The sequence below is a fragment of the Emydura macquarii genome, unplaced genomic scaffold, assembly GCF_026122565.2.
Source record: "Emydura macquarii macquarii isolate MOO-44397 ecotype Brisbane River unplaced genomic scaffold, CSIRO-AGI_Emac_v2 contig_3108, whole genome shotgun sequence".
Lineage (NCBI taxonomy): Eukaryota > Metazoa > Chordata > Testudines > Chelidae > Emydura > Emydura macquarii.
This window is the reverse complement of record NW_027133245.1, coordinates 2370884-2385625: the sequence shown is the minus strand read 5'-3', so window position 1 is coordinate 2385625 and position 14742 is coordinate 2370884. Positions and strand designations below refer to the sequence as shown.

The 14742-nt window shown below is 37.4% G+C and overlaps 1 protein-coding gene across 6 annotated transcripts in view; it reads left to right on the top strand.

Annotated features, from left to right (window-relative positions):
- Positions 1-14742, top strand: part of SGCZ (sarcoglycan zeta) — a 764963-nt gene that overhangs the window by 566481 nt on the left and 183740 nt on the right. For all 6 annotated transcript variants that reach the window (XM_067530568.1, XM_067530570.1, XM_067530571.1 and 3 more), the window contains one exon: positions 12854-12955. In XM_067530568.1, coding sequence (XP_067386669.1) covers positions 12854-12955 — 102 coding nt within the window. The remainder of the gene's footprint in view (positions 1-12853; positions 12956-14742) is intronic.

Genomic DNA, 14742 nt, shown 5'->3' with positions numbered 1-14742 from the left:
GGTTAATCAGTGACACATACCTGCAGCAGAGGGAGTGAATGATCCATCCAAGAGGAGCAATTTTATCCCTGTCCCCCACACAAACACACTGGCCAGTGCATTGGAGGAGTAGTGACAAAGCTCCATCCACTCCCTGCTCAGGGAAATAGTAGATGTGCAATAACTGCTTACTCCTCTGGACCTGGATCCAAAGTCCAGGAAGGTTGACAGGGCTAGATGGGGATGAAGGTGGATTTTTTGACAAATACTGCAACAGCATACAATATCTTTGGGGACCATATTGTATTAAGTTTATGTATCACAGTGGGCTAGGGATTGTTTGCAACTCCAGGAGGTTGATTATCACAGCTCCACCAGGAACCCAAACCCAGTGTGTGCATGGGGGGGAAGGAAGTGATTAAGTTGAATCACTTAGGTTGTAACAGCTTCCAGAAAGAGATCACCTCCTGGGGAAACTTGCAAGTACTTGTTCAAATTGGGGTTTCCGGAGACCAACAGATGAAAAGTGCCTTTTTTGTTATAAAAAGGCTGAGTTTAAACTAACTCAGGACTTCCCTTCTGATCCAGCAAACAGACAAGACCTTCTGTCTAACAGGGGCCCCAACCTTTGTTGAAGGATTGGAAATACTTTGACCTGGTAGGCGTGCTATCTCTGATAAGCTTTTAGCATGTGTATAGGAACTTATGTTTTATATTTTTTCTCTGTGACGCTTTTAACTTAAGAATAAATGTGCTTGCTTATAATGAGCTGTGCGGTAACATGTAAATGCTGGCAATAGGCTGTTCATAGCCCTTGGAGACAAAGCAAAGCGCAGGAGCTGGCCTTTTGGCAGGCAGGTTTGCTGGTGATATCACAGTGTAAGGAAGGGATCTGTGCAGTATTAAGCTCCCCCAACCTCCCACTCCCAGATAAGAGGGGAGTGGGATGAGGGTCCCTTCCTACTGATGGCTGAAGACCTGAGACGTGACTGGGCACTCCTGGAATGGACCACGCGGAGAAGGGGGAGGGGTGGGGAAATGGGAGATACAGGTGCAGTTTACTGTGCATTTGCACTAATATATCTACACAGTCTGGTTCATGACCTGGCTTATTATGGCTAGTTGACTATTAAATTGTGTTCATGTTTGCTTTATTTTCCCCTCTTAAATGAAATGTAAACTTTTTTGATTTTAGTATTGAAGGAGTGCTAGTCCTCAGTGCCTGCTAGAAAGAAGTTGGCTTTGGTTTTTTTTCAGCACTGTCTAGGTGGATCTACAAAACTTTCAGACACCTCATATTCCAGTACAAAGGTTTTTATTAATCTTGCCTATCTCTCAGCTACTCAGCAAGACAAAAGGAATATATGTTTGAAAGCACCCAAAGAAAAATGCAATGATAAATGACAGAGAGAGGCCTGTCAGCCTGAAAGAATAAACGGCCAGTTTTGATTTTATAACTATGCCTATGCTGAGAAAAAGCCACACAACATGAAAGTACATACAATAGTTCAAGCTTGCTCAGAAAATAGACTGGCATAGAAAATGTTAAGATAGGTAACATCTGAATAAATAATGAATTTCAAAACCTGTGGCCAAACTTTTCAAACCAGGACACACGCACACATTCATAATTAGATACCTATATAAAATGGTCTGATGATCTGAGCATCCCCAGCTCCCACTAGCTGCAATGTGAATTAGATGCTCAGCAGCTTTGAAAATTAGGTCATGAATATTTTAGTTGCCTAGAACTTTAGGTATCCACATTTGGCCTGTGTGTATTTTCTCTTTGGTTGACTTTTATGTGTTTTACTTGCTATTGAAGGTTATTTTATTTTATGTTTGAATTTTTAAAAATAGTTTTCTTGAGAATTTTCACTCAAGCAGCACTAAAACCACTAGTCAACAAGTTTCAGATTCATTATCCTTGTTTAAAACCATATTGTTTTATAAAATGATATTCAGACATCTCATGCAAAGTGTATAGTTTGAAAATGTCTGTTGCTAGTCATAGCATATTTTAATCTGTAGTAAACCTTGTGATTACAGTCATCTCAATTCCATCGTTCTCATTTAAAAGTTTAATCATACTGTTTGGTCTGCCTCTGCTCCTGGGACAATGCAAGTCTGCATAACTCTACTATGGGCTAGAAGCAATGTCTCCATTTAGCCATATACAAATAGTAAATACTCAATCAGATGATACGTTTGTAATCAAATTTTGATAATTTCCACATTAAAAAACAAAATACTTACTCTTATGGATCATCCTTCAAAATAAAAGAAATATTTTATGACTAGTACTAAATGCTTAAACCAGTTGTTCCTGGTATAATAATTTCCAGTGAAATGTTAATTGATGTAGTAATTAGATAATTATGTTCCCAGTTTGACACCTCATTAATATGAACAGACAAACTTCACACCTGACTTGGTGGTATTGTTTGTATTTTAGGTTACAGACTCAACAAAACTCATATATAAATGTTTTTATTGTCAAGGCTACTTTACTTGGCAACTGGAAAATGAAGACTGAAGATTGTCTTAAAAATAAATAAATTAGATTCTGAAGGAATCAATATGTAGTCTACAAACGTTGCCTCAAAGTCTTCTCCAACTCCATTCTGGATCCTTTCTAATTTGACTTCTGCCCACTTGACTCCACTAAAACTGCTCTCACTGAAGTTTCCAGTTAACTCTTCCTGGCTAAAACTCATTGTCTGCACTCGATCTTCATCTATTTTCTCCTGGTTCTTCTTCTTCTTAACTCTGATTATTCCTTCATTCCCTTACAGTGAGTTCTCCTTCCCTTACCTGTTCCCCTGAGGGATCCAACTTCCCTTTATGTGGTTCTATGGAGGATCTCATTCACATTTACATGGCTGCAAAAACTGTTTTCAGTGGATGATTTTCAATTCTAACTTTCCACTCCTGATTTTTTCCCATAAATCAAATACTGTATTTCAACCTGTCTCTCTGACATCTTCTTTCTGGATATCTCTCAGTCATCTTAAACTTCTTTGGCCAACGCTGTTCATTACTTTCTCCATTCAAACCATCTCTGCTCTCCCCATTCTCTGTCACGGTTGACAGCATTACCATCCTCCCCATCATGCAGGCCTGAAAGTGATTACCTTTCCTTCTTGTCGGTGCATATTCATGCTATGCCCAAATGGTGCCACTTTTTCCTCTATAACATTTCTAAAATCCAAACTTTTCTTTTTGACCACACTGCTAAACCTTTTCTCCAGTCCCTCATTTTTACACATCTTTATTACCGCAATCTCCTCTTTTTTGCTCTGACCCTCCTGATAGCCTTATCCCACACCACCAGACCACAGACAGTACAACTGCTAATATCTTCTATCTTGTCTTTAATTTCAACCATGTCAGTCTCCTTTTTGAATCCCTCCATTGGCTTGTTGTTTACCTGCATATCAACTTCCAGATTCTTATCCTCACCTTCAGTGTAATTCACAACTCTGTCTCTCCCTACTTATCTGCTTATTACTCTCAGTATGTTACCCCAACATTTTGGCCCTAACCCACCTGTTTTTTTGTTCCTTTCAGTAGTCTTTTTATTTCTTTTCTACATCACCCCTTATGCATGAAACACATACTCTGAGGTAATTCATAAGATTGTTACCTTCACCTTCAAATTCCTTCTGAATTCCTGCTTCTGCCATGATACCTATAATAAACTGCTAACTAATACTTAATTGTTAAATGGGAGGCCGGTGGATATGGTGAGTACCTTTTTTAAAATATATCTTTTGCCCTTTCCCCCATCCTTTGCTCGTTGCTTTTTTTCTTATACTGAGAGCTCTTTGAGGTATAAACTGTCTTGTTAAATACTTGGAAAGCAACTACCACATTATTAATAGGATCTTGTAAAAATCCTAAAGCCTGGCAATTCATGAATTTCCTTGTTCATTAATTCCCTGTTGTCCCTGCTCAGATGCACCAAACAATTGGTGTTTATCTGTATTTTGTTTTTGGATAAACATTAAAACTATCTTATAAAAACTGAGTTATGAGGTGTATTAGCTTTTTTCCAAGTGAGTCAAATATTGGGCCAATTAACTTTGTAAAGTGTAGTTTAAAAGGAACTAAATGACTGCTGTGTGTGTATTGTTACCATTGATCTTCTGCACTTCTGTTTATCAGATATCTAGACAGAATCCATAGTAGGTTCACTTGGTCATTGCCTTAATGTTTTTCAAACTATTTTCCATTGTACATAAAGTATGACACAGGATTAATTAAGGCAGACGGGTAAATTTTACTGTCCCTTTTTAACTTCAGTAGCAGTTCTTAAACCTCCCTACATTTAGCAAAGCATTTTTAAATAGCCTCCTGACTTAGAAAGCATGAGTCATAGCTCACTGACATTGTTTGTTTTGTGTAATGGTGTGTATAAGATGGTTTATCTAATAAAATAAAGAATATTATCTAGGCATTATAAAAGCTTTTGTTGCTTAAGGAAATTTCCAATACAGTGCAAAAAATAATTAAACCAGTGTTTTGCCTTTGGAAAGACCTTCTTGCTTGTTTTTACTCTTTAAGATTAATTTTAGATCTTCAGTAATATGCACTAAATCCATTTAACAACTCCTTTAAGAACATATCTGTACCCATTTACTTACAGCCCAAGACTTTAAAAATTCCTGAATATGGGTATTAACAGCTTGATTGACTCCATGAACTGATTATTCACTTTGTTTCAATTTTAAGGGCAGAAACATTTGTCATAATAGAGAAAAATGTCTGTCTTTAAAACACCTCAATCCCATTTAATAAACTCCAGTTAATTAGACTTTCTTGCCTTCCCAACAAGATTATAATTTGGGACTTTATTCATCTTGACATAGTCATTCAAATGCAGCAAAATTATTGCAAGATAATCTCAGTGTCAGCATCTAAGAAATGTTTTGTTTCCCTGTTTCTAAGGTTTAATATTCTTGCTTATTTTTTTAAATTTCTGGTGGAGATCAGAGATGTGATGTAGAAAATCACTAAGCCAACAACATCAGAAGGTTACTGTGTTAGCAGTAAGAAAAAAACAGGCTTTGTGTGTTGACGTGCCAGAGAGAGCTGAGGCCAAGAAGAGAGAGTGGAAAAAGAAGGCCCCCAACCCCCACTTTTTTTTTCTTAAGCTGGTACAGACAGAATGTGAAAAATACAAGATTTAAAGATTATCCTACATTTTGTATGCTGTGCTGTTGTATCCGGATACACGGCTACAACAGCACGGCATAAAAAGGATATGAGACAGACAAAGTGGTTAAGGTAATATCTTTTATTGGATCAGCTTTTCTTGGTGAAAGAGACATGATTTCAACCTACTCAGTGTTCTTTGGGTCTGCGAAAAGTAATCAGAATGTCACAAATAAATACAATCTGTTCCATCTTGTACTTAGCTGTGATATTCTGATTACTTTTCCCAGACTTGAAGAAGAGCTCTGTGTAGCTCAAAAGCTTGTCTCTTTCACCAACAGACATTGGTCCAGTAGAAGATATTACCTCACATCTCTTTTGTTTCTACATGTATTAGTGAGTTTAACTGTCCCACATAACAGAAGATTTTGGGGGACTGAGGCTTTAAGCTCCCACCCTGGTGAAGAGTGTGAATGGAGAGAAGTAATTCTGCCAAGCAAGAGAAATTGGTAATCAATTTCCATGCCTGCCATACATACTGATTGGTTCCATTCACACTAATGTGTTGCTACATTGTGTGATAAAACCCTCCTACTGGAACTGGGGAGCACTAATGTTGAGGATACCAGGAAGTATAAATCAATCAATATTGCTGCAGCCAGTGACTTCATTTTTCTTCTGGACTTTGCATCAAACCTTGTTTTAATATATTGTGTTAGTCTTTGGGGTGGTGCAGATAAAATGCCACATAATCTAAAATTCCCAAGACAAGTACTAGAAATTATGTCCTTGGAAGTGAGTCGTATTCCTCCTTTTCCTTGGATGACTTTAAGAATTGTTTGGAATAATGATCAAGCTGTCTGTGTATGAATGTAGCTTTGGCTATGTTTCAAAATCGAATGTCAAGCACCTTTAATCCTTGACAACTTCAGAGTTTAATCTATACAAAGCTCATTTTATCTGAAAATTTATTTTCCTCAAGAGCCAGCTCTGAAAGACCAAATTTTTAATCTAATAGGTCATTTACTTTCTAAAGAAGTACATTTCAGATGGATATGATTTTTTCCTACCAGTTAACATAAAAAGAATAGCTTGATATTACTCTAGTAAATTGAATTAAGGAAAGGCTTCATGTCAATAGTCTGACAAGGTAAAAAGTAAAATCTCAGGAGGACTCCAGTAAAAAAAGTGATACAGCGGACCACAATATTTTACCAATTACAGAATTAGTCTACTTTAGAGCCATTGTGTTTTAATACATTTTAAAAGACAATTACATTGCAAGAAGGGGATTTACTCTAGTGGTCCCTAAACATTATTTATTTGCATTTTTCGTGCTGATTCCGATCAGTCTCCATATAATCTATAATTTCTTCATATGGTACCATCTATGACCCTCTATGACTTTATCACTGTAACAACACAAACCATGGCTACATGAAGCTTTGTTAAGACCAAGTGGGTGGAACTTGAAAAGCAAAAGTCCTTACCACTTCAGCTAAAGGAGTATTTACCTCAGCTCATTGCAATACCAGGCAAATGACATATCAGAGAAGCTCTAACTGTAACTAGTACAGGGCAATGGTATTCATACACACAAAAACTGTTGTTTTTTTTTTTTAATGAACGTTGAGCCACCAGCTTCTTTCCAATAGATATCCTGCCTCTAGTTCCTAAATGGGCTAGGTCGCTGCCAGTCACTTGAACCCTTTCATCTCCATTGTATCCTACCCATGCCTGGCTGCCTACTTCATGCCCATTCTATCTCTAGAGTGAGCTGTTCTAATCCGTCTCCCAATTTTTACCTTTGAGAAACAGTATTATAAATTGGCTGAATCCTCATATTTTCTCTACAGCTTCCATAAAAATTTCATGAGTAGATTGGGTATCTCATATAGGCTGTCACGCTACCCTCCCATCCCCCGACACACACACACACCCTGTTCAGAAATAGTGGAACCCAAAAGCTTCATTATGTCTTCCTGGTGCTGCTCTTAACATGTATTTCAGTCTGAGACCAAGTGCACCTGGATTTCTTAATGTGATACAGACTGAGGGGCAAGCTTGCCCAGGATGAGGTTGATAACCTCACTAGAGGCCCTTACTGCTGCCAGAATTTAGCAGGGTGGAGGCAGTCAATAAAAGTAGACACCTGCCAACACCAAAAATTGTGTGAAAGCCTAGCTTCTGATGCAAGCTGTCTTGAGTGCAAAAAACTAGATGCTTGAGTTGATCATTTGTCTAGAAATGGATTTTTTTTAAATTGAAGTTGTCTCCTCCTTTCTCAAACCTAGTCCTGGGCATGCATTGGGCACAGCATTCATGCATTTGCCTCTTCCCTCACATAGTTCTGTAGGATTCTCATGCATCCAGCAGGGCTACAGGGACTGGGCAGGACTTTCCTACAATTGCTATTCTCAGACACCAGCACGGAGGGCAGACAGGTAGATATGCTGAAGATGCACAAGCTTTCCCCCATATAACCCCAAGTTATCTGTCCTTTCCTCAAACAAACCCTTATACCCTAATCCCACAGTCTGCTCCTGATTTCAATACTATGGTACTCACTGGCTTCTCTAGACTCCCAGCACCCCTGCTTCCCCCAGCACTCAAGCTGGCCCTGAATCCACTGTCTTTCTCCTGCTGATTCTGCCAAGTTCAAGGATAGGCGTCTGCCTGCACCCACTTTCTTCCCACTGCTTGTGAGCAGTCTGAGGGAAAAATAAGTAGTGATCCCCCATGCATATGGACAAAATTTAAGCTTAAAGGAGAAATTGTGTGCGAGAGAAAACAATCTTACTAGAGAAATCCCAAGTCTTTTTTATAAAGAAGGAATACGAGGCCCGTGTTAATTCTTATGTCTTTGGATACTGATTTCTATAATCTAAGTTAAGCAACTGGGTATATTCTGCCTCCCAGGTTCAGGAGCTCTCCTCAAACCTTGTCTCCTGTAGCCCATAGAGAATGCATCTATTTACCTAATCTTGCAGTAGACCTATTTAACAACAGTTAGTGAATTTAAAAGAAAGGCCTTAAATGTCAACAAGGAATAGAATTGAATTTGTCAAGTACCAGAGCTTGGCAAGAAAATAGGAATCACTTTCAATTCAATTTAATATGATTCATCACATACATTAGATTCCAGACAATGCCTCTGGAGATTTCAAGCAGATGACGCATGCCTTATAGTGCAGCCAAAGCCTACAGTTTGTATGCACTAAGACCAAACAATAGAGTGTAGTGTTTGGAATAATAATTTGATCAAGTATTATTACTAGATAGTTACACTTTATGAATCTTTGTGTTCAAGCAAGAAATGCACTGGCAGTATTATGCCTGTTGTGTAGATGGTAAATTTCATGTTTGTTACATTAAGATCATGTTTTATGTAAGAATAAAATAGTGTCATACAAACAGTTAATATTATTGACTAATAGTTGAATGACAGCCTAGAAAGCTTCAAATAAATTGAGCTGATTATTTGGAGAAAGAAAAAAGAGGAATAGCCCAAACAGAGATAATTTACAGCCCTAATTAGACAAGGGTGCAAATATATTCTAGATATCTATTTTTTTTTTCTTGAATTTCCTTTATTCATTTTATACCAAATCTAATTTCTTCTTCTTTTTAATGTCTTTGTGGGCCCTTTTGTTCGGTATGCATATTAGAACAATTTTTGTTACGTTTTTTCCTGTTGCCCTATAGTAATTGTAGTTTAAAACAAATGCTTGTGCTATTTAATGTTCAAAGAGGCCTAAAGTGCTTTAGACTTTTTGAATTAAGAACACAGCTGAGTCCAGGACAAACTGCTAAAATATTTTAGTATCACTGTGGTATGGTCAGGAGTTTTGGTTTTTTGTTTTTTTTTTCTTTAAAAACAAACAAAAAAAATAGATGTAATTTTGTATGTAATAGACACGAAGCACTATCAAGGTATGAAATGAAGCATACAAAATCTAAAATTTCTGTCATTTCTAATACAGAGGCCTTTTAATCTTGAGCTTTAGAGCGTGCCACTTCAGATGTGCTATAGATGTTGAACCCAATGACAATATCATTTTTGTACAACTTTTTAGCGTAAGACCTTGCTTTAATGCTAATTTCTGTATTTGTGGGTTTTGATAGGTTTTTTTAGGTGGGGGGGGGATGGTTCATAGCCTGAGTTATGCACATTGTGATATTTTTGATACATATAATATTTATAAATATATCTTAAAAGGTTCACAAAAGGCAACATGCAATGCTAAAATGTATTCTGATATTCAGTAGAAGTGTGTTTGATTAGATGGACATGTGGTTACATGTAAGTTGGATAGAAGATAAAGGCCTTGAGCAATGAAATACTGTGGAAAGAATTAATATTTTATTCTGCATCATTTAGTGCTAGCTGGCTTGTGCGTATAAAGATTAGAAAAGCTGCCCATGAAAGAGAGAGAATAGGGAAGATTTGAGGGTTGTCAACTGGGGGCCCAAATCACCATGGATATGGAGAAAGTAAATGAAGTCTCCCTTCCTCCATTGATGGCCAGGAAGCAAATAAACGGAACCAAGTTGGATAGATAATTTTTTTCACAACTGGTATAATAAAATTATGACTTTTTGTTAAAAACGCCACACAGTGGTTTTAGTTTCTTTTCCTCATTAGTTAGTGACCTTATGGTCAATGTTTCTCTTTTTGGTGGAATCATACCAGAAGTCCAGTGTATCATTTACCTTTTAATTTCAAGTGTTAAAATTGTTAAACAACAAATACATTTACCTAAATTAAGAGGCAGTCCTCTGCCAGAGTGACTCTAATATGGCTTTTATTTACTAACCTTCTACCTATGGCAGTCACTTCTAAATCCCAGATAAGATTATACTGTTTACATTGTCCGAAAAACACTTGAATAGCAACCTGGGGGGTTTTAATCAAGGGTTTTAAAGATGAGGTATTTAGTTACTTAATTAATGCACTTGTTTGTAAACTATGGCTAGTTCTGAATCTCAGACCAAAATGCAAACTAAGGGATCATCTTTAAGGAAAACTGGGCACTAAGTTTTGGGCTTGAGGAGGAGCAGAAGCTGTTTGCAGAAGCTGCTGTATAACATGCCTGCAGCTACTGCTACTTGGTTTATGGGAAATGGTTAATGTGTTCACGTCTTCTGCACACAGGATTTTAGCCTAGTGGATTGCTGTGCATTGCCTCACTGGTTACATCCCAACATTCAACATACTTATTCTATGTCCTGCTGTGGAAAGCCCTGCAGAGTATTTCCCCATGGCGGACTGTAGGGTGCTGAGCTTGAAGCGTTATGCCATCAACAGCTTGGGAGATCTATGCAGTGCATATTCATTTGTTTCCATGATCTTATTAGGTCTGCAGAAGTGGACATGGGATCTGGGCTTTGTTGTATAATTAAATATTTATGGCAAAACAACAAGAGTCCTGAGGCACCTTAAAGAATAACAAATTTATTTGGGCATCAGCTTTCATGGGCAGAAATCCACTTCATCAGATCCAAGATATTTATGACAAGATTCTTTTCTTCTTTTATTCAAGTAGGTACTGGGTGAATATTTCAAAATGTGTGCTAAAAAGCCTGATGAAAAGCTTGCAGATTCACCAGCCATCTTTTGAAGCTTCCTGTCTCCACATAAGAGACTAATTATTAATTTGAGCCCAATTTTGTTCCCAATGAGACCACTGGGACTTTTGCCGTAATTAACCATGAGCAGGCTCTTTCAATTGTATTATCATAAAGAAATTTGTATCTTAACAGCACATTTTTATTTTTCTGCCATTCTTTCATTGTAATCAAATTTAGTTCAAAAGAAAGTAAAGGGGAAAATAAAGCAATTATGCTCAGTGTCATGCTGGTTAGAGGAGGGGCAGCATTTAGTATATGGTTTAACATCAATATGTCAAAATCATAATAATTTATTTGAGATATGCCATGTCAGGTACTGTTAGAAGGGTTAACATGTATTAGGTAAGATGATAATACTTATGTTCATGTGTGATATATGTAATGGAAGTTATAGATATATTTAATATACCTGTATTTCAATTGTAATGCCTGAGACACACCCTAAACAGGATGGCGGTAGGATAATAGCCTGCTCAATGGTCCATTAAGACATGCAGAGAGGCCAGGGGCCCAGGGGAGAAACCAAAGACAGACCTGAGGAGTCACCAGGACTGGCTCATGTGACTCTGGACTCCAGTTTGGTTCTGGTAAAATTCCACAAGCAGCATGTAAGGGGCCAGAGGGTATATAAGGCAAGGCTTTGGAATCCATTTTGTTCTCCAGTTGGGGTCCAGTTTCAGCTACCAGCCTACCTCTGGATCAAGTCATCTGCAACTGAAGCTGTGAAACAATTACTGGATGTATACCAGAGGAACTTTACAAGCCTGCAAACTCCACAATTCTTCTAGAAACCTGATGTGTATGGACTTTAAATCATTTGTATGTGTCTGATTGCTTTAATCCTTTAACATTTCTCTTATGGTTTGTTTCTTTCTTTTATAATAAACCTTTAGTTTTTGTTACTAAAGGATTGGCTGGCAGCGTGGTATTTTGGGTAAGATCCAAACTTGTATTGATCTGGTACTGTGGCTGACTCTTTGGGGTCAGAGGGAACCTTTTTAGTAAAGATCATAGAGTTTAAATAACTGATCTCTTTACTGGACTTAGTGGCTGATTGGGAAGCCGGAGACTGGAATGCAATAAAGGGGACTGTGTGTATTTGTATACTGGCTTCTTGATAACCAGTATGGGGAATCACAAGCACTGTTTGTGGCTCATTGGAAAGTCTGGCTTCAGTGCCACCCACCAGTACAGGGAGAATCTGCTCCCCTTTTTACAGCTTGCCCTGACCTTGGCATTTCTAGGTGGCTGCCCTAGGCATGGACGGGTGACACTCAGAACTTGCAGCCATTGTTTATCCCGGTTAATATTTCACAGCTCCAGTTGCTCAGCTGAGTTTTGGTGAACACTGCTTCTGCAAAGACTACTGCACAGTGGAAATGCTGTTCTATGGTTTTTTTCTCCATCCTCTGGGCCTTGAGTAGCCTCCCTGCCTCTTCTCCCCCCAATGAAGTATTGCTAGTGAAGGATAGATAATGTGTTCATATAAAATTATGGATGGTGAAGCTGTATTCAGTTCTCCAGTGAGTGGCAGCAGGCAGAGATCATCCCTTGCGTGGGTTCCCTCCAATCCTGACCCTAGCCTTTGCTCACTGGAACAGCATTAGTTTTGCTATAAGATGAATTTTCACAACCACAAAGAAAAGAACAGGATTTGCCCTCAATACAGGTATAAAAGGTCTCTTTTCATATTCAATAGGATGTTAACTATAGATCATCTTTGTAACCACATTTGTTTTTACTCAAAACCGCTGCATATTTGGAATTTCGAGGAGGCTTCATCCTTCCACTCACCCCAGACCCTGCACAGACTTTGACTAATGATTGTAAAAGTAATATTTCTCTTCAAATTACTGGATGATTATTTTTTAATTTTTTTAAATGTCTTTTGCAGCTTTTGAAAAGTTCTCTGTCTTAGTTATTATCTACATATGCATGAACATTTTGTTCTTTCGTGCATTTTTCACCTTACTTCCCTCTTCAGTGTTCTTTGTATTCAGTGCTTCTAGACTTTAGGGTGAATGGTTTTTTTATTTCTCCACAGTAGTTCCTTCCAAAAGTGAAACATATATGTTATTACTTGCAGGATGGAATGGGGAATCTGAGAGTCACCAAGAAAGGAATTCGACTTGAAGGCATATCTGAATTTCTACTTCCATTGTATGTGAAAGAAATACATTCCCGAAAGGTAGGTGCTTGGCATCTTTTGGGCTTATTTACAGATAATTCAAATTAATTTCTTCATCCTGAAACTGCAGAACAGGATTTCTGCACCTTCTAAACTGGCATTCAATGGAGGCTTGCTTTGAGAACACCTAAAGAGAAAGCAGTGAAAGACTCATGACTGCCAAAGATGAGATGCAGTTTAACGAGTGGATATTCACTGTTGTCTAAAACTTTGTGTATGACTTAGAAAGTGCTATCATCCTTCTTCTAGATGAGGAAGCAAAATACGTACATTAATCTTCAAAAGAGGAAGCTCACCGTTGTGAATGAAACATTTGATTCTGCTAATTTGGTCTGAACCCAGCAATACAGAGTTCTGCAAAATGCAGTGAAAAGAATATGTTCAAGTAGCTCAACCTGAGTACCTTCCAGCTTCAGTTAGTATGATCTTTTTTCACTAGGTGCAGGGAATTTTATTAAAACTGGATGGAGACTTTTCAAAGCAACCCATTTGTAATAATGCTAAGAACTTAATTGTTTTATCACTTAACAGCAGGCCATTATGGAAAAAATAGTTAAATCAAGACATTATATATTCAAAAGTTCAACGCAGCTCATTTCAACTGAATCATGCTGGGTTGTAGCTCTCCTAGATATATTAAAAAACAAAAAAATTTGCAGTACTTGAATTCTATTACGTTCTCACTGACATACAAATGCTAACCTACAATCAGAGAGAAATGTTAAAATGTGTTTTAGTCAATGAAGTACGGAGAATTTTAATATGCGTAGTGCAAATGTTGACAGGAATGAAGAGCTATTCAAAATGTCTTTACGCTGTTAAAGCTCCCTCAGAAAAGTCTTTGTTTCTATTGAAGTCAGTCATGTGCGTGAAAATGTACCTGAAAACTGCAGGCTACAAGATTAAAATCTAAATTTATAAGTGGTACCTTGATATTTTCCCTTCATGATTATATTCTTAGTCTTTAAAATAATGAATTGAAATGGACAATTAACTGCTCTCTCTCTCCTTTATCTGTAAGACAAAAAACTGGTGAAGATTTACAAAGAGTCATGAGTGTTTGCCTGGCAATTGAAATATCATGCAACACTTTATCAATCTGTGTATATGTCAAAATAGTCATTGTCTTTTGATAATTTTATTAAATTGATCATCATCTTTGACTTTTCTATTCACAATCAGTTTATTCTCTTACGGCTTGCCTTTTGAAAATATTCCTTGTGACAGGGGTGCTAAAAATAGGAAAAGATAATTAATGTAACATCTATAAGCAAACCTTCAGTAACAAGGTAACTGAGTGTATTTAGAAATGCAAATATCATAGTTCTGATTTAGATCATGATACAGCCAAAAGACTAAGTTTACATAAATGACCTCTGTATATTTTATTGGGCATCTTTACCAGGAATAGATATGTAAGGTGAAATTCTGCCATCTAATACATGGACATGCATCTGTGGGTGGAATTTGTCTCCTCAAATATTTTTTTCAACGTGTCATGCTATAGAAAGGCACAAAGACCCTCTCAAAATAATCTTCTAGAAGTCTCATGTGCATCTTTGAAACTCGATGATCTTTGATACACTAACTTAGCTTTAGATTTTTAATTATTTCCAGAAGTAACAAAGTAGATCACCCATATTTTAAGGGTGATATCGAGGTCCTGTTGTAGAAAACACAAGATTTGCTTTAAAAGGTGCAGAATACTTCATGAACATATTCAAACAAAGCTAAAAAGTAAACTTCCTGAAAGCATCCATTTCCCAATCCAGCCAGTAGGAACATTA